Source organism: Giraffa tippelskirchi, chromosome 6 (assembly GCF_054371585.1).
Source record: "Giraffa tippelskirchi isolate mGirTip1 chromosome 6, T2T-mGirTip1v1.2.pri, whole genome shotgun sequence".
Lineage (NCBI taxonomy): Eukaryota > Metazoa > Chordata > Mammalia > Artiodactyla > Giraffidae > Giraffa > Giraffa tippelskirchi.
The window spans coordinates 98880133-98894554 of NC_137280.1; the positions used below are offsets into that span (position 1 = coordinate 98880133).

The 14422-nt window shown below is 40.5% G+C and overlaps 1 protein-coding gene across 6 annotated transcripts in view; it reads left to right on the forward strand.

Moving 5' to 3' along the window:
• Positions 1-2858: 2858 nt before the first annotated feature.
• The window catches only part of FNIP1 (folliculin interacting protein 1), a 112618-nt gene continuing 101054 nt past the window's right edge, over positions 2859-14422 (forward strand). For 4 of the 6 annotated variants that reach the window (XM_081500232.1, XM_081500233.1, XM_081500234.1 and 1 more), the window contains exon 1: positions 2859-3046. In XM_081500232.1, coding sequence (XP_081356358.1) covers positions 2955-3046 — 92 coding nt within the window. In that variant the 5' untranslated portion in view covers positions 2859-2954. Of the gene's footprint in view, positions 3047-3269; positions 3991-14422 lie in introns of those variants that run through there. The other 2 variants (XM_081500236.1, XM_081500237.1) reach the window with 2 other exon arrangements.

Genomic DNA, 14422 nt, shown 5'->3' on the forward strand with positions numbered 1-14422 from the left:
TTGCACTGATCGCTGAGGAAGGCTTTCTTATCTCTCCTTGCTATTTTTTGGAACTCTGCATTCAAATGGGTATATCTTTCCTTTTCTCCTTTGCTTTCGCTTCTCTTCTTTTCACAGCTATTTGTAAGTCCTCCTCAGACAGCCATTTTGCTTTTTTTCATTTCTTTTTCTTGGGGATGGTCTTGATTCCTGTCTCCTGGTCAATGTCACGAACCTAGGTCCATAGTTCATCAGGCACTCTGTCTGTCAGATCTAGTCCGTTCAATCTATTTCTCACTCCCACTGTATAATCATAAGGGATTTGATTTAGGTCATACCTGAATGGTCTAGTGGTTTTCCCCACTTTCTTCAATTTAAGTCTGAATTTGGCAATAAGGAGTTCATGATCTGAGCCACAGTTAGCTCCTGGTCTTGTTTTTGCTGACCCTATAGAGCTCCATCTTCGGCTGCAAAAAATATAGTCAATCTGATTTCAGTGTTGACCATCTGGTGATGTCCATTTTTTGTTTATAAAAGTTTTATTCTGCATTCACATTTTGTGAGAAAAATATACATAGTGCATTTTGCCTCATTAGAAATCTTTCAGTGTTTGGCACCATAGAATTAAGATATCTTAAGTTTATAGGGGAATACAGTCTTACTATTTTGAGCTTGTATTGCTCAGTAATTCTGGAGCTTGAGCAATGTTTGGAGGAAGTTTGAATGATTCTTAACCCGAGCACCTCAGATGTCACCTCCTCAAAGGTACCTCCCCCTCTCACTCATTTCACTGTGCAATTTTCACTCACAACACTAGTAGTTTCAAACTACTTTTTACTTATTGTTTCCTCATATAGAAGGTCCCCTGGAGAAGGAAATGGCAACCCACTCTTGCACTCTTGCCTGGAGAATTACACAGTTGGAGGAGCCTGGTGGGCTACAGTCCAAGGGGGGTCACAAAGAGTCAGACACGACTTGGCAACTAAATCAAACCTCCAAAACCCCAAAACATATAGAAATTTACCCCTGTCTTTTTTGTTTACTTTGGATCCCCAGTGCCTAGACCAGGGGCATTTAAACATTGTGGAATGAATGTATTAATTTTTTTATGGCTGTGCTGGCTCTTCATTGCTGCATGTGGGCTTTTCTCTAGTTGCAGCACGCAGGGGCTACTCTCTAGTTGTGAGGCACAGGCTTCTCATTGAAGTGGCTTCTCGTATTGCAGAACACTGGCTCAATAGTTGTGGTGCATGTGGTGCATAGTTTCCCCCAGGGAATGTGGGCTCTTTTTGGAGTCTAACCCTTGTCGCCTGCATTGGCAGGCAGATTCTTCACTGGACCACCAGGTAAGTCTCGAAATTAGTTTCTTAACCGCCTACAAATAGCATTTTAAAAATTATTAACATTGAAACTTAGTTGTTGTGTGACCACTGATAGTCTCTGTGATATATCTGTGATATATATTCTGCCTATTTTCTTTTTTTCTATAAGACCACTTATTTTATAGCATAAACTCGAGCTTCAAATCATGTGAGTTGGTAGCCGCTTAAAGAAAAACCAATTTGATTTGTATGCTTAGGTAAATGAAATTCTCAACAAAGTGTTCCAAACCACATACCAGTAATTTCCTGACATCCATCTCTGTCAGAGAATTGCATCCCATGGTACAAAATTCCTCATCCTGGAGTGGCAGTGGGTGAAAGGGTAGGGGTACTGAAGATGTATAAGACCAATTTGATCCAAACCCTGATAAATTTTTGTTTCCTAGGTTTAAGTAGTGTGAGAGTGCAAGTGTTTGTCACTCAGTGGTGGTCGACTCTTTGCGACTCCATGGACAGCAGCCTGCCAGGCTCCTCTGTCCACGGGATTCTGCAGGCAAGAATACTGGAGTGGGTTGCCATTTCCTTCTCCAGGGGATCTTCCTGGCCCAGGGATCAAATCCAGGTCTCCTGCATGGCAGGTGGATTCTTTATCGTTTGGGCCACCAGGGAAGCCAAATTTAAGTAGGCTGTAAGGTCATTTATGAGCAACGTTTTTCTTTGGAAAGGGTATTCTGCCAATTAAAACTCATTTGCTCACAACAAGTTCACAGTTCCTCTCTCCATACCTAGTCACTGAGTGTAAATCTCAAGCCTCCTATGGTTAACTCTTCCCAGGGGCTAATTCCTGGTATGTCAGAGTTCGAGGCGCTAGTGGGAAACATGGGGGACCCCGCTGCCCGCGGAGTGTCTCAGCAGGGCCCTCCACCAGACCCAAGAGCCAGTCTTGTGCAGTCAAGCTCTGAGCATAAACCACTCCGTGGCCCGCGTGGGTGGGCCAGTGGCCTCGGGCTCGTGCCGCAGTTCAGCCTGTGCCGCAGTCCCCGGGGTAGGCTCACGTGCCTTTTCTGCTCCGGGGGCCAATAGACTCCACCAGGCGCCTATGTATGGAGGTGCGAAGCCACATAGATTGAGCAGGGGACGGCGGGAAAGGGTCGGTTGCTAGTGGTGCCCTGAACTTCTCTTGTGTCATGGGTGCGGGAGGTGAAGTCTTCTGTGCTCTATAGGCCCTGGCATGGTCCCCACAGGACTCCGTCTTAGGCTCAGCTAGCAACTGAGGGCGTCACGGAGCAAAACCAGGACCTGAGTTCGTCCCTCCTTCACATCCTCAGCCACAATCAGCCCCCCGCCCCTCCCCTCCGCGCGTGCCCCGCCCCGTGAGCTGCCACGTGAGGACATCCCCCAGCCAGCCTATGGGCGCCAACTCCGCCCAGGATCCCCGCCTTGCACTCTGCTCCGCGCGCCGCCACGTGATGCGGCTCATCGCCAGCCAATGGACGCCGGCTTTGTCTCGCGCCCCGCCCCGCGCGCCGTGGCCGTTTGAAGTGACTAATTTCTGTCATATGACTGAGGCGCCTATGGGGGTGGCGGGGCAGCTCTAGGAGCGGGGGCCTGGCGAGTGCCCTGAGGAGCGACCCCGGCCTGGCCGTGGCCACCATGGCCCCTACCCTGTTCCAGAAGCTCTTCAGCAAGAGGAACGGCCTGGGCGCGCCCGGTCGGGACGCGAGGGACCCGGATTGCGCGTTCAGGTAGGTCGCCGCAGGGCGAGGGGCGCGGAGCCGATGGCCTAGTGGGCTCCGGCTCCCAGAGGCGCTGAGGCTGTCTCGAAGTTCACGCTCGCGCAGTAGCGTCGCCCTGGGACCGGGATCAGGGCCTCGGTCGGGAGGGGCAGGGCAGCTGCAGACCAGCGCCGGAGGGTGCGAGCGCGGTCGTCTCCCCCCTCCCCCACGCTCGCCCCTTAGCCCCTCGTCCGGGGCGGTTTGTTTACGTCTTGCTCGGCGGCCACGCGCGGCCCTGCCACTCCAGGCGGAGCATCGCGGCCTGAGCTTTGGGTCCACACGCCTGCCTGGCGACGCGTAGAGTTGGGCACGGGCTGGATTGGACCTCAACCGCCGTCCTTCGGGCCGAAAAGTTCTCCCCTCCTCCCCGCGGCCGGTCGTCCTCTGGGTGCTCCGTTCCAGCTTGGTTGCTGTTGTGGAGAGAGCAGCACGTTTTGGCCAGCCTTCGGAGTGTAGACAAGGCTGGAGGAGCGTGCCGGCAAGCTGCCGTTCTTTCAGATTTCTTGTAAATCTAAATTAGAGGTGTGCCGATACCGGACCTAGTGGCCTGAATATTGTCGAAGGAGAAATGTGAAACCTAAGAGGTTGTGCTTGTTACTGACTAGAATGAAGCTGCGCTGAGTCAAGTGAAGCATGGCCCTAGAATTGACCATCCCGTTGGAACTGTTACTAAGTACAAGTCTATAAAAACTGACAATGATACCAAGATTTTTTTTGTGGTATTACAGGCTTGGTTATTTTTTTGTTACAGTACCTGTTGCTGGTTAAAAAAAAAAAACAAAACTTTAAGATTGTAAGACCCTGTAATATAAACCTGAATTCTAGATAAAGTTTAGTTTCGAAACTGCATTTGATGAAGAGATTATGTGTTTCAGACCGCCTTTATACTTGTTGCAGTGTGGAAACTTGTGAATGTAAGTAGGCTGAATGTCAAATATCACTCAAACCTGGTAGGATAGCAAAGAGCCCACTTGTACAGTAGTACTAGGAAAAAATGAGAATCTGTTGAATTTTGCGACAGTCACATTCTGAAATGACTGTACCCCACTGGTTTAAAAGGTTTTGCTAACTTTAAGATTATTCACCCTCTCTCACGAATGCAAGCCCCGTTACTAAACATTCTGTAATATGTGAAATTGAAGTATTAAATGGAAAGAAATTTCAGTGACTTTTAGAGGAAACAAAATCTCAGAGGTGAACATCTTGAAACAGTACTTAGTAAAGACAGTTATCTAGCTTTTGTTTTTTTCTACTGGGAAGTAAGTGTCTTGCCATGCTTATCTAATGACTTTCTTTAAAGATTTCTTTAGTGCTTTTCTTGTGAAAAATGAAACAGTCTAGATAGTACTACATTGAGCCATCCAGTAAATCAAGGGTCAGTAGAAAGCAAGTTTAGGAGGTATATTAAAACGGTGATATTTGAATAGGCTTTCTATTTCTAGGCAAAGATTTACTTTGAGGTATCTAGATTTCCAAGCATTTCAAGTAATTGTGAAAAAAAGTCTATTTTTTTAAAAAATGTTAATCTACAATATGGTTGTGTAATGCTACTTTAGAGTTGCCAAAGCACTTTCTCATCAGTTATCTCATGTGATGTTTCACAACAACCATGTGAGATAGGGCAAGTAGCAGTATAGATAACTACATGATCCTTTTTTGTGTGTAAGAATGATGTGTAAGCACAATAACTGCAGTGCAATATGGAAGGTACTACTTTAAAAAATGTAGAAGTGTGCATGTGAGAAAATGAAAACTGAGTAATGTCATACATATACCTAGCAACTTGAGAATTTGATCAATCTAAGTCTTTTTTTTTTAAACAATTTCATTGAGCTACAATTTACAATGAAATTGAGCCATTTTAAGCACATACGAATTTTGTTTCATATGTGCATATATATATATATATACACACACACACAGTTGTGTACCCACAACCCCAGTGAATTTTTAGAACACTTCATCACCCCCAAAATTTCCTCATGCCCCTTTGGTATCATTCCTTAACACCTCCTCACCTAGGGCAATCACTGACCTGCTTTCTGTTTAATGACAGAAGTTTTGATTTTTTTAGAATTTCATGTAAATGTAATCATACTGTTTATAGGCTTCTGTGTCTGGCTACTTTAACTCAGAGTGATTTTGAGATTCATCCAAGTTGTTGCATTTTTTCTGTAGTTCCTTCAGTTTTTTTTGGCGGGGGTGGGGTGCGTGTGCTGAATAATATACCACAATTTGTTTATTCATTCACTGGTTGGCAGACGTTTGGGTTCTTTTCAGATTTGGGCTGTAATGAACAGTGCTGCTGGTGAACGTTTGTGAACAGATCTTTATGTGGAAATGCATTTTCATTTCTCTTGGAGTGGGGTTGCTGGGTCATATGCTTAACTTTAAAAAAAATTGCCAAACTTTTCCAAAGTAATTGTACTATTCATAATCCCACTAGTAATGTGTGAAGGTTACAGTTGCTCCAGATTCTCTTCAAAACCAGATATCATTAGTCTGTTGTGTTTTTTTTTAATTAATTTATTTACTTGGTTTCACTGGATCTTAGTTGCGGCATGTGGGATCTAGCAACCTGACCAGGGATTGAACCAGGGCCCCCTGTATTGGGAATTTAGAGTCTTGGACACTGGACCACTAGTGAAGTCCCATTAGTCTGGTTTTTTAAATTAAAAAAAAATTTTTTGTGTTGTAAAAAATACCTAACATAAAATTTGCTTTGTTAACCATTTTAGAATCTTAAATTTTTTTTTTCCCCTTGGAGTATAGTTGATTTACAGTGTTAGTGTTAATTTCAGGTGTACAGCAAAGTGAATGTTATACATATACATACATCCACTCTCTTTAGATTCGTTTCCCATGCTAATGGGTATAGTGGTATCTTGTGGTTTTAATTTGCCTTTCCCAAATAATAAACAATGTTTAGCATATTTTTATGTAGCTCAGTTTTTTGAATAGACTAAAATTTAGTTTTTGTATCAGTATACAATGCTTTCCTTTCTAGAATCCTTTTTTGGTTTTGTTTTGTTTTAGTCAGCTTAAGTTGTTAAATCAGGCTTGGACACAGTTAGCCATTGGCAGCTAACTATAGCTCAGCCTTTAAGAGTCAGTTCCTAGAGTAAGCAATATACAAGGTCCAATGGTGATAAGCCAGGAAAGGATAGGAAAGACTTGAGACAGAAGCCTTAGGAGCTTTTCAATATTCCTTTCATAGTTCCTCCATTGAAAAATATGGTCGAGGATTACCCACTTCCTTTTAGTCTTAAGTTCCTTACCTGACAGGTTTCTGGTGCTTGTCCTGTCTAAGCTTCCAGAGGTCAAGATGAATGTAGCGTATCACAAGAAGAATATTATTGTAATGATTTATAGAAGTGAAACAGTAATTTGTTTTCATCTTTTAAAGAATTTGGGAAAGACTGCTTTCTAGGGGAAGATACTCTTTATATTTTCTCCATCAGGACACTTTTCAGTGGAAGTAAGAATTCAGTGTAAGTTCAGTAACTTTAGTACACATAAAATAATTGCTTTAAAAATAAAATTCTCAGAGGCTTCACTGGTGGCTCAGTAGTAAAGAATCTTACCTGCCAATGCAGGAGACACAGTTCAATCCCTCATCTGGGAAAATGCCACATGCTGTGGAGCAGCTAAGCCTGTGTGACACAACTATTGAGCCTGTGTTCTAGAGTCCAGGAGCCGCAACTGCTGAAGCCTGGAGCCCTAAACCCTGTGCTTTGCAACAGGAGAAGCCACCACAATAGAAACCTGTGCACTTCTAGAGAGGAACTCCTGCTCACTGCAACTAGAGAAAAGCCCATTCAGCAGGGAAGACTCAGCGCAGCTGAAAATAAATAAAATTATAAAAATTAGCAAATGAGTAAATAAAATTTTCAGGACTTCCCTGGTGGTCCAGTGGGTAAGACTCCACCCTCCCAATGCAGGGGGCCTGGGTTTGATCCCTGGTCAGGGAATTAGATCCCACATGCCTCAGCTAAAAATCCTACATGCTGCAACAAAAATCGATGATCCTATATGCCTCAACTAAGACCTGGCACAGCCAAATAAATAAATGTGTGTATGTGTGTGTTAGTTACTTAGTTGTGTCTGACTCTTTGCGACCCCATGGACTGTAATCCGCCAAGCTCCTCTGTCCATGGGATTCTCCAGGCAAGAGTACTGGAGTGGGTTGCCATTTCCTTCTTCAGGGAATCTTCACCCAGGGATTGAACTTGGGTATCCTGAATTATAGACAGATTATTTTACGTTCTGAGCCACCAGGGAAGCACAAATAAATAAATATTTAAAAAAATTCTCTTCATCTAAAAATGGTGTTAATAATAGCAACTGTGCGGCATTGTCATGAGGTATATTAGTGAAGGTAACAATAAACTGTGTTGTGTTAATAAACTAAGTCTTAAAAAAATTCTTGAAAGAAGTCTAATTTCATGAAGAAGACTATTTAAAGGTAAGTGTCTGTAGGACATAATTCATGTTTTGTTTAAGCAGTTTCTGTATTTTCATTTTATTCCTAATGCATGAACATTTGTTCTTACACTGTCTGTAGCAGGAGTAACAAACTCTTAATTGGTTTTTCTGTCATCACTGTTGCCTTGCTGCAAACTGTTTTCAACATTCGTCCTTTAAAAAAAAATGCTAATTCAGATCATGATCAGCAGGCAAAATGATGTAGAATTTAAAATCTCCACAACACAGGTATTTTAAGGATTCAAAGAGGTAAGTCATGTTGAGCACTTAATGCAGTGCTTAGCACATGGCTTTCACAACCAGAAGTTGTTACTATGATGATTTCATGCTTATGTATAAAACCATTCAGTTTAGGACCAAACTCCTTAATGTGGCTTGTGGTGATGTGGCTTTTGTGAAATCTGTAGCCTCGAGTTCTTAATTTTTTAAAATAAGGTTATTTTTAACATAGTTGTTATTCTATTATTATCTGTTTTATTACCTATTAATATTGTATATTTATTATTTGTATATCTATTAATATTATCTATTCTTAGGCTATATTCAGATTTTCTCAGGATGTCTTTTTATAGTAGGTTTTTAAATCAGTCTGCATATTGAATTTGTAATTATGTGCCTTAACTAATTTTTGTTCTATAGCAGCCTCCCTCCCTCTTAAAAACATTTTTGTTTTTGAAATGGGTCATTTTTTCTATGAAATTTCCCACATTCTCTTTTTGACTGTTTGATCTCTAATGGTTTCCTTTAATTCACTGGTTCCCAGCAGTCTATATTTTAACCAGACCCTCCAGGTGATTCTGAGTGCTCGAGTTTGAGAATCACTGCTACAACTTACTCTCTCTTTTCTGAAAACTGATGGTTAGATACTTGACTAGATTTGGGTTCAGGGTTTTTTCTTTTTTTGATTTAAAATATTCAACAGATTTTGCAGTGTACTTTGTATTGCCTGCATAGTGTCTGGTTGTCCCATTTTTAGTGGTGCTAAGATTGATTAGTTGGTTTCAGCCTATTCTTTTTTTTTTTTTTTTCCAGCCTATTCTTCCATTACAAATTCTTCTTTCACCACAGGAAAGTCAGCACCAAAGTTTGTGTATCACTTTTTAGAATAATTTATACTGAGTTAGATAAATGTTTCCATTTTAATTATCATTTTTTAGTATCACCTCTTGGATGTGTTTTAATCCATTACAGTCAAATTGGCCCCATATTTGGCCAGAGGAAGACTTCTTAAGTTGACTTCTGTGTCCTTTGACATGATCTGATCTCATTAATCTTTGGTAACTTGTTGCTTTTTTCTGGCCTTGTCTTAATCTAGCCCTTTCCCTTTTCTATGATTTTATCACCTTGGATTCGTTTTAGGTTCTGGGATGTGCCATGCTGTGTTCTTTGTTTTGGGCATAATTTTACATAGCTTTTTGTTTAGCTTCTTGTGATCATCTGGGCTTATCCTGATTATTCTTTCTCCAGGAAGCCTATTCTGATTTCTCCCTGTCTAAGTTAGATTTCACTTTAGTTTTCTTACATAGCTTTCTGTATTTCCTTCTGTGACATGTATCACAGCTGCCATTACTTGTCCACATCTCTCTCCTTTGCTTGCTTGAGAGCACTCTTCAACTTCAAGGTGTATTTTAGAGTTAGAACCTTGTAAGCCACATGATGGGTTGTTTGTGGGGAACAAATGCCTAGGTTCTGTCTGGAGCAGCTAGGTAAGATGCTGTTTTCCAGGGAAAGACTATCATACTGTGGAGGCCTGTCTTGAACTCCTCATCAGAAGGAGCAGCCCTTTCCCCTACTCTCTTATCAGAACACACTGTTTATATCCTTCATAGTTCTTTTTACAATTTATCATCTCTCTCCCTCAAGTTCATATTGTTGAGTCAATGTATATAGCACAATGCCTACGTTTTTAGAATGAACATATTAATTACTTTTAAGAACAAAGAGAATCAGAAGTTCTGTTTTGGAGATTTGGTCTAGTTTTAATTGCTATTGAGAGATTTATTTGATAGTTTAATAAAGTAAATTCAGAGTTCACGGAAGAGATTGGGCCTGGAGATAGTGAACTTGGGCTTATGGTCAATGGTCAATATTAAAACTAAGGGAACAGAGGAAGCCAGAATTGAAAGAGACACGTGTACCCCAATGTTCATCGCAGCACTGTTTATAATAGCCAGGACATGGAAGCAGCCTAGATGCCCATCAGCAGATGAGTGGATAAGGAAGCTGTGGTACATATACACAATGGAATATTACTCAGCCATTAAAAAGAATATATTAGAATCAGTTCTAATGAGGTAGATGAAACTGGAGCCTATTATACAGAGTGAAGTAAGCCAGAAAGAAAAACACTAACACAGTATACTAACACATATATATGGTATTTAGTTAGTCGGTAAAGATAACCCTGTATGCGAGACATCAAAAGAGACACAGATAAATAGAACAGTATTATGGACTCTATGGGAGAGGGCGAGGGTGGGATGATATGGGAGAATGGCAGTGAAGCATGTAAATTATCATATGTGAAATGAATCGCCAGTCCAGGTTCGACACATGATACAGGGTGCTCGGGGCTGGTGTACCGGGATGACCCGGAGGGATGGGGTGGGGAGGGAGGTGGGAGGGGGGTTCTGGAAGGGGAACACATGTACACCCATGGTGGATTCATGTCAGTGTATGGCAAAACATACAATATTGTAAAGTTAAAAATAAACTAATTAAAAAAAACAAAAAAAATTGAGCAAAACTAAAAAAAATAAATAAAACTAAGGGAACAGATGAGATAATATAGGAATAGGGGTGTATGTAGACAGAGAATTGCAAAGAACAGATTTTGTCCTGAGGAAATCTAAAATGTACAAATATAGGAGAGGAAAGTCTACAAAGAAAGAATGGCCAGAGACATAGGGAGAAGGCCAGTGGTGTGTGGTGTTGGGAAAGCTCAGAACGGGAAGTGTTTAAAAAATGATGGAGTGATGAACTGTTGTGTTAGCTGGTTGCTGACAGGCCTTGTGAGATGTGAAACAGAAAAGTATCTGTTGGATTTGTCAAGTTGGAGATAACTAGTGACCTTAATGGTTTTTTTTTTTGAGGGAGACATGTTTTGGGGGAAAAGTGAGATGTGTATTAAATGAAAAGGGAGGAAATGGCTTCACTGCTAAAGCTTTCTATTTCTGTAGGGAAAACAATCTGTAGTGCTGTGTTATCTTTTCGCTTTCAGTATTCTGATTTTAGGATGCATTTTGAACTTCTGAAGTTGTTAAAGACTGGTTTCTTAATATTATCAGTGTTCATAAAAATCATATTTCAGAAGTTTTTTAAATATGATTTTAAACATTTGTCTATTCACAAGATTTTTTATTTAAAAAATAACACTCCTCCTTAAATTATACCTTTTATTCTTGTGTTAGAAATAGTAGAAGGTTATGATATTCTTTACAGAGAATTCTGTGAGATCCTATCTTTCTTATTAAAGTAGAAGCTGAGAATTTTAAGTTAAACTTCATGTTAATGCTCTGTGGTATCAATATTTGGTTCTAAGAATCTAGTTTTGTTATAGGAAATGCAGATATTTTGTTGTTGATTCGCTATTCTATCTCTAAGTTGTATTAGATTTGTTTTTTAGAACCATATTTATTGAAAGAAAATGGTTTAATAAAAATATAGCTTTAATATTCAACTTATGAAATTTGGACCTTATTTCTTACTAATGTAATAATTATTGTCCTAAATTTTGCTGAGTTTTAAGTTATCTTTTCGGAGAGACTTGTTTAAAAAAAAAAAAACTCCCCATGTAAAACATAACAGCCACATGTGTGTATCTGTGGCTGATTCACGTTGATGTGTGGCAGAAGCCAGCACAACATTGCATAGCAATTATCCTCCAATTAAATAAATTAAAAAAAAAAACAACAACAGGATTCCTAAACTCTTGCTTACACAATCTTATTTCTGTTCCTGACACTACCGTTCTCTTAGTCTACCAAGTTGAAAGTCAGAGAATCATCTTTTATTTCTTCACTCTGGTTGCTTCATTTGGTCATTTGTTAAATCGTGTCGATTCAGATTCTGCAGTATCTTAGTTCTTTTCCATTTCCCACTGCCATCATCTCATTTAGACTTTGAATGGTTTTCATAAAAACTTGCCATAACTTTTCCACCTTGTGTATATTCCCTTCTATACCATTCTGCTAAATTGACTTTCTTAAACCATATTCTGATCAATGCACTCAGAAATCTCCTTTGACTCCCTTTTGCTTAATAGAGGATTGCTCTGTGCCAGGCACTGTTTTAAGTGTTTTACACATGCTAATTCATTTATTTATCACAATAGCTTTATAAAGTAGGTCTGATTTTTCCTCTTTCATAGATGAGGGAATGGAGGCAGAGAGAGAAGTTAAGGACCTTGTCCAGGATCCCACAGTAAGTGATACAATTAAGATACAAATTCAGACATGTGAGTTCCAGCACCTTTGCTTCCCGAGTGGCGAGTGGCACTAGTAGTAAAACACCCCTCCCCATGGGATGTAAGAGATGCAGGTTCAGTACCTGGGTGAGGAAGACCCCCTGGAGGAGAGCATGGCAACCCACTCCAGTGTTGTTGCCTGGAGAATCCCATGGACAGAGGAGCCTGGTGGGCTGTGGTTCATGGAGTTGCAAAAAGTCGGACACAACTGAAGTGACTTGGCACAGACACCCACGCCTTTGTTTTTAACAACGTCCAAACTTTTCAGCTTGTCACGTCAGCCTCCTGTAGAGTTGTTACCAATGTTTCCTGTATGTGTAACTTTGGGAAAAAGTATCGTGTCATCATTAAAGATGCTGTGTATGTACACATGTCAGAGTAGAGGAGTGGATACTGAAGAAATGGTCCCAATACCCATTGTACCTACCATCTTAGAGTTGTTTTGAGGATTTAATGGCATGGTAGAATGGTAGAATTCCTTCTCACCCTTCCTCACCCTTCAGTTTATTCTTTCCAGTCTTTCTAATTTTTCCTCCAGCTGTGGGCTCTGAATTAGACTAGAAGTTTGATGTTTTTTTAGAATATTCTGGTTCATATGTTTGCACATTCCTTGGAATTATATGTCTACGACACATCTGTCTTTGAAGCTCCAATAGAAACCGTATTTTCCTATTATGACAGTTAATTTCTTGGGTTTAATTGCTGCTTATGTATCTGTATGCTTGCTTAGTCACTTCAGCGGTGTCCGACTCTCTGCGACCCCATGGACCATGGCCTGCCATGCTTCTCCGTCCATGGGATTCTCCAGGCAAGAATACTGGAGTGGGTTGCCATTTCCTTCTCCAGTGATAAAGCATGAAGTGAGTGAAGTGAAGTCACTCAGTCGTGTCCGACTCTTTGCGACCCCATGGACTATAGCCTACCAGGCTCCTCCGTCCATGGGATTTTCCAGGCAAGAGTACTGGAGTGGGTTGCCATTTCCTTCTCCAATATATCTGTATACTTTAGTAGATTTTAAGTTCCATAGGGTACTTAAGACCAAGTTCCATGGTATAACTTGTTTAGTGCTTTATTCCTGGTGTTTGATTCACAGAAGGCATTCAATAAATATTTGATGAATGAGTGATGAATAAAAATAGTCACTGAATTGAAGAAATTTTATTTCCTTTAACAAAGATGTTTCTGTTTTAGATTATTTGCCTAGGCATTTCTCTGTAATTTAAGCACATATTTCTTTGACATCAATGTTTACCAATTTAAAGGAAAATTTCATTATTATTTTGAGCTTTTTAAGATGGCAAGAATGGTCTGATTTTGCAAAAATAGTTTAGATTCTCTATTTACATCCCCTATAACACCTCATACTTTCCCTTCCTACCATTTTTCACATTCGAAATTTGTGTATGTGTGTGTACAGAGTCTTTTCTGACATACTCATTATATGCTGAGTGGATAAAAAACTGAGTAAATGAACTCAAGTACGTTTTTTGGTAGTGGGAGTTTATTTCAAGAACACAAGAGGTTTTGAGGTACCATGGAATTTCTTTTCCATTTGAGCGTTCTTCTTCTTTAGGCCTTCTGATTGTTAAGCAGACCTTATGGGGAAATGGGGCAACAATTTAACGTAGATGTTTGGGGACACAACCAGAGCTCTAGGGATCTACTTCCTTGTACTCCCGTCACCCAGTATATAGTATCCCTTGACACAACAGCATTTTATCCCAAGTCGCCCCAGAGAGATACCTTAGTGTAATCCTGATAGTTAGAGTGGCAGAGTTGGTGTTAAGAGTGTGTGGGATTATGGGCCATTTCAGTTTATACTGTTTGATGTTTATGATTCCATTTTAGGATGGCAGGCTCTTTGCAACTTTTTGGCCTGCTTTTCCACCCTGTTGTGGTCTGTTAACATGATTTTTAGTTTTCTATTTATAGCAAGAAACTAGATTGTGACATTAATGCAAGGTGAGTGAAGTTGAATTGTGATAGGATTCCCACAGATAGTGATATTTAGTTTTATATTGATTTCTATTAATTCTTGATTACATTAGAATATAAAACATATATACTATACATTTATAGAATACAGAAATATAATAAAATTATTTGTGAATAACTTCAGTTCATTTCAGTTGCTCAGCCATTTCCGACTCTTTGTGACCTCATGGACTACAGTATGCTAGCCTTCCCTGTCCATCACCAACTCCTGGAGCTTGTTGAAACTCTGGCCCATCGAGTTGGTAATGCCATCCAACCATCTCATTCTCTGTCGTCCCCTTCTCCTGCCTTCAATCTTTCCCAGCATCAGGGTCTTTTCCCCTGAGTCAGTTTTTCACATCAGGTGGCCAAAGTATTGGAGCTTCAGCATCAGTCCTTCCAATGAAAATTCAGGACTGATT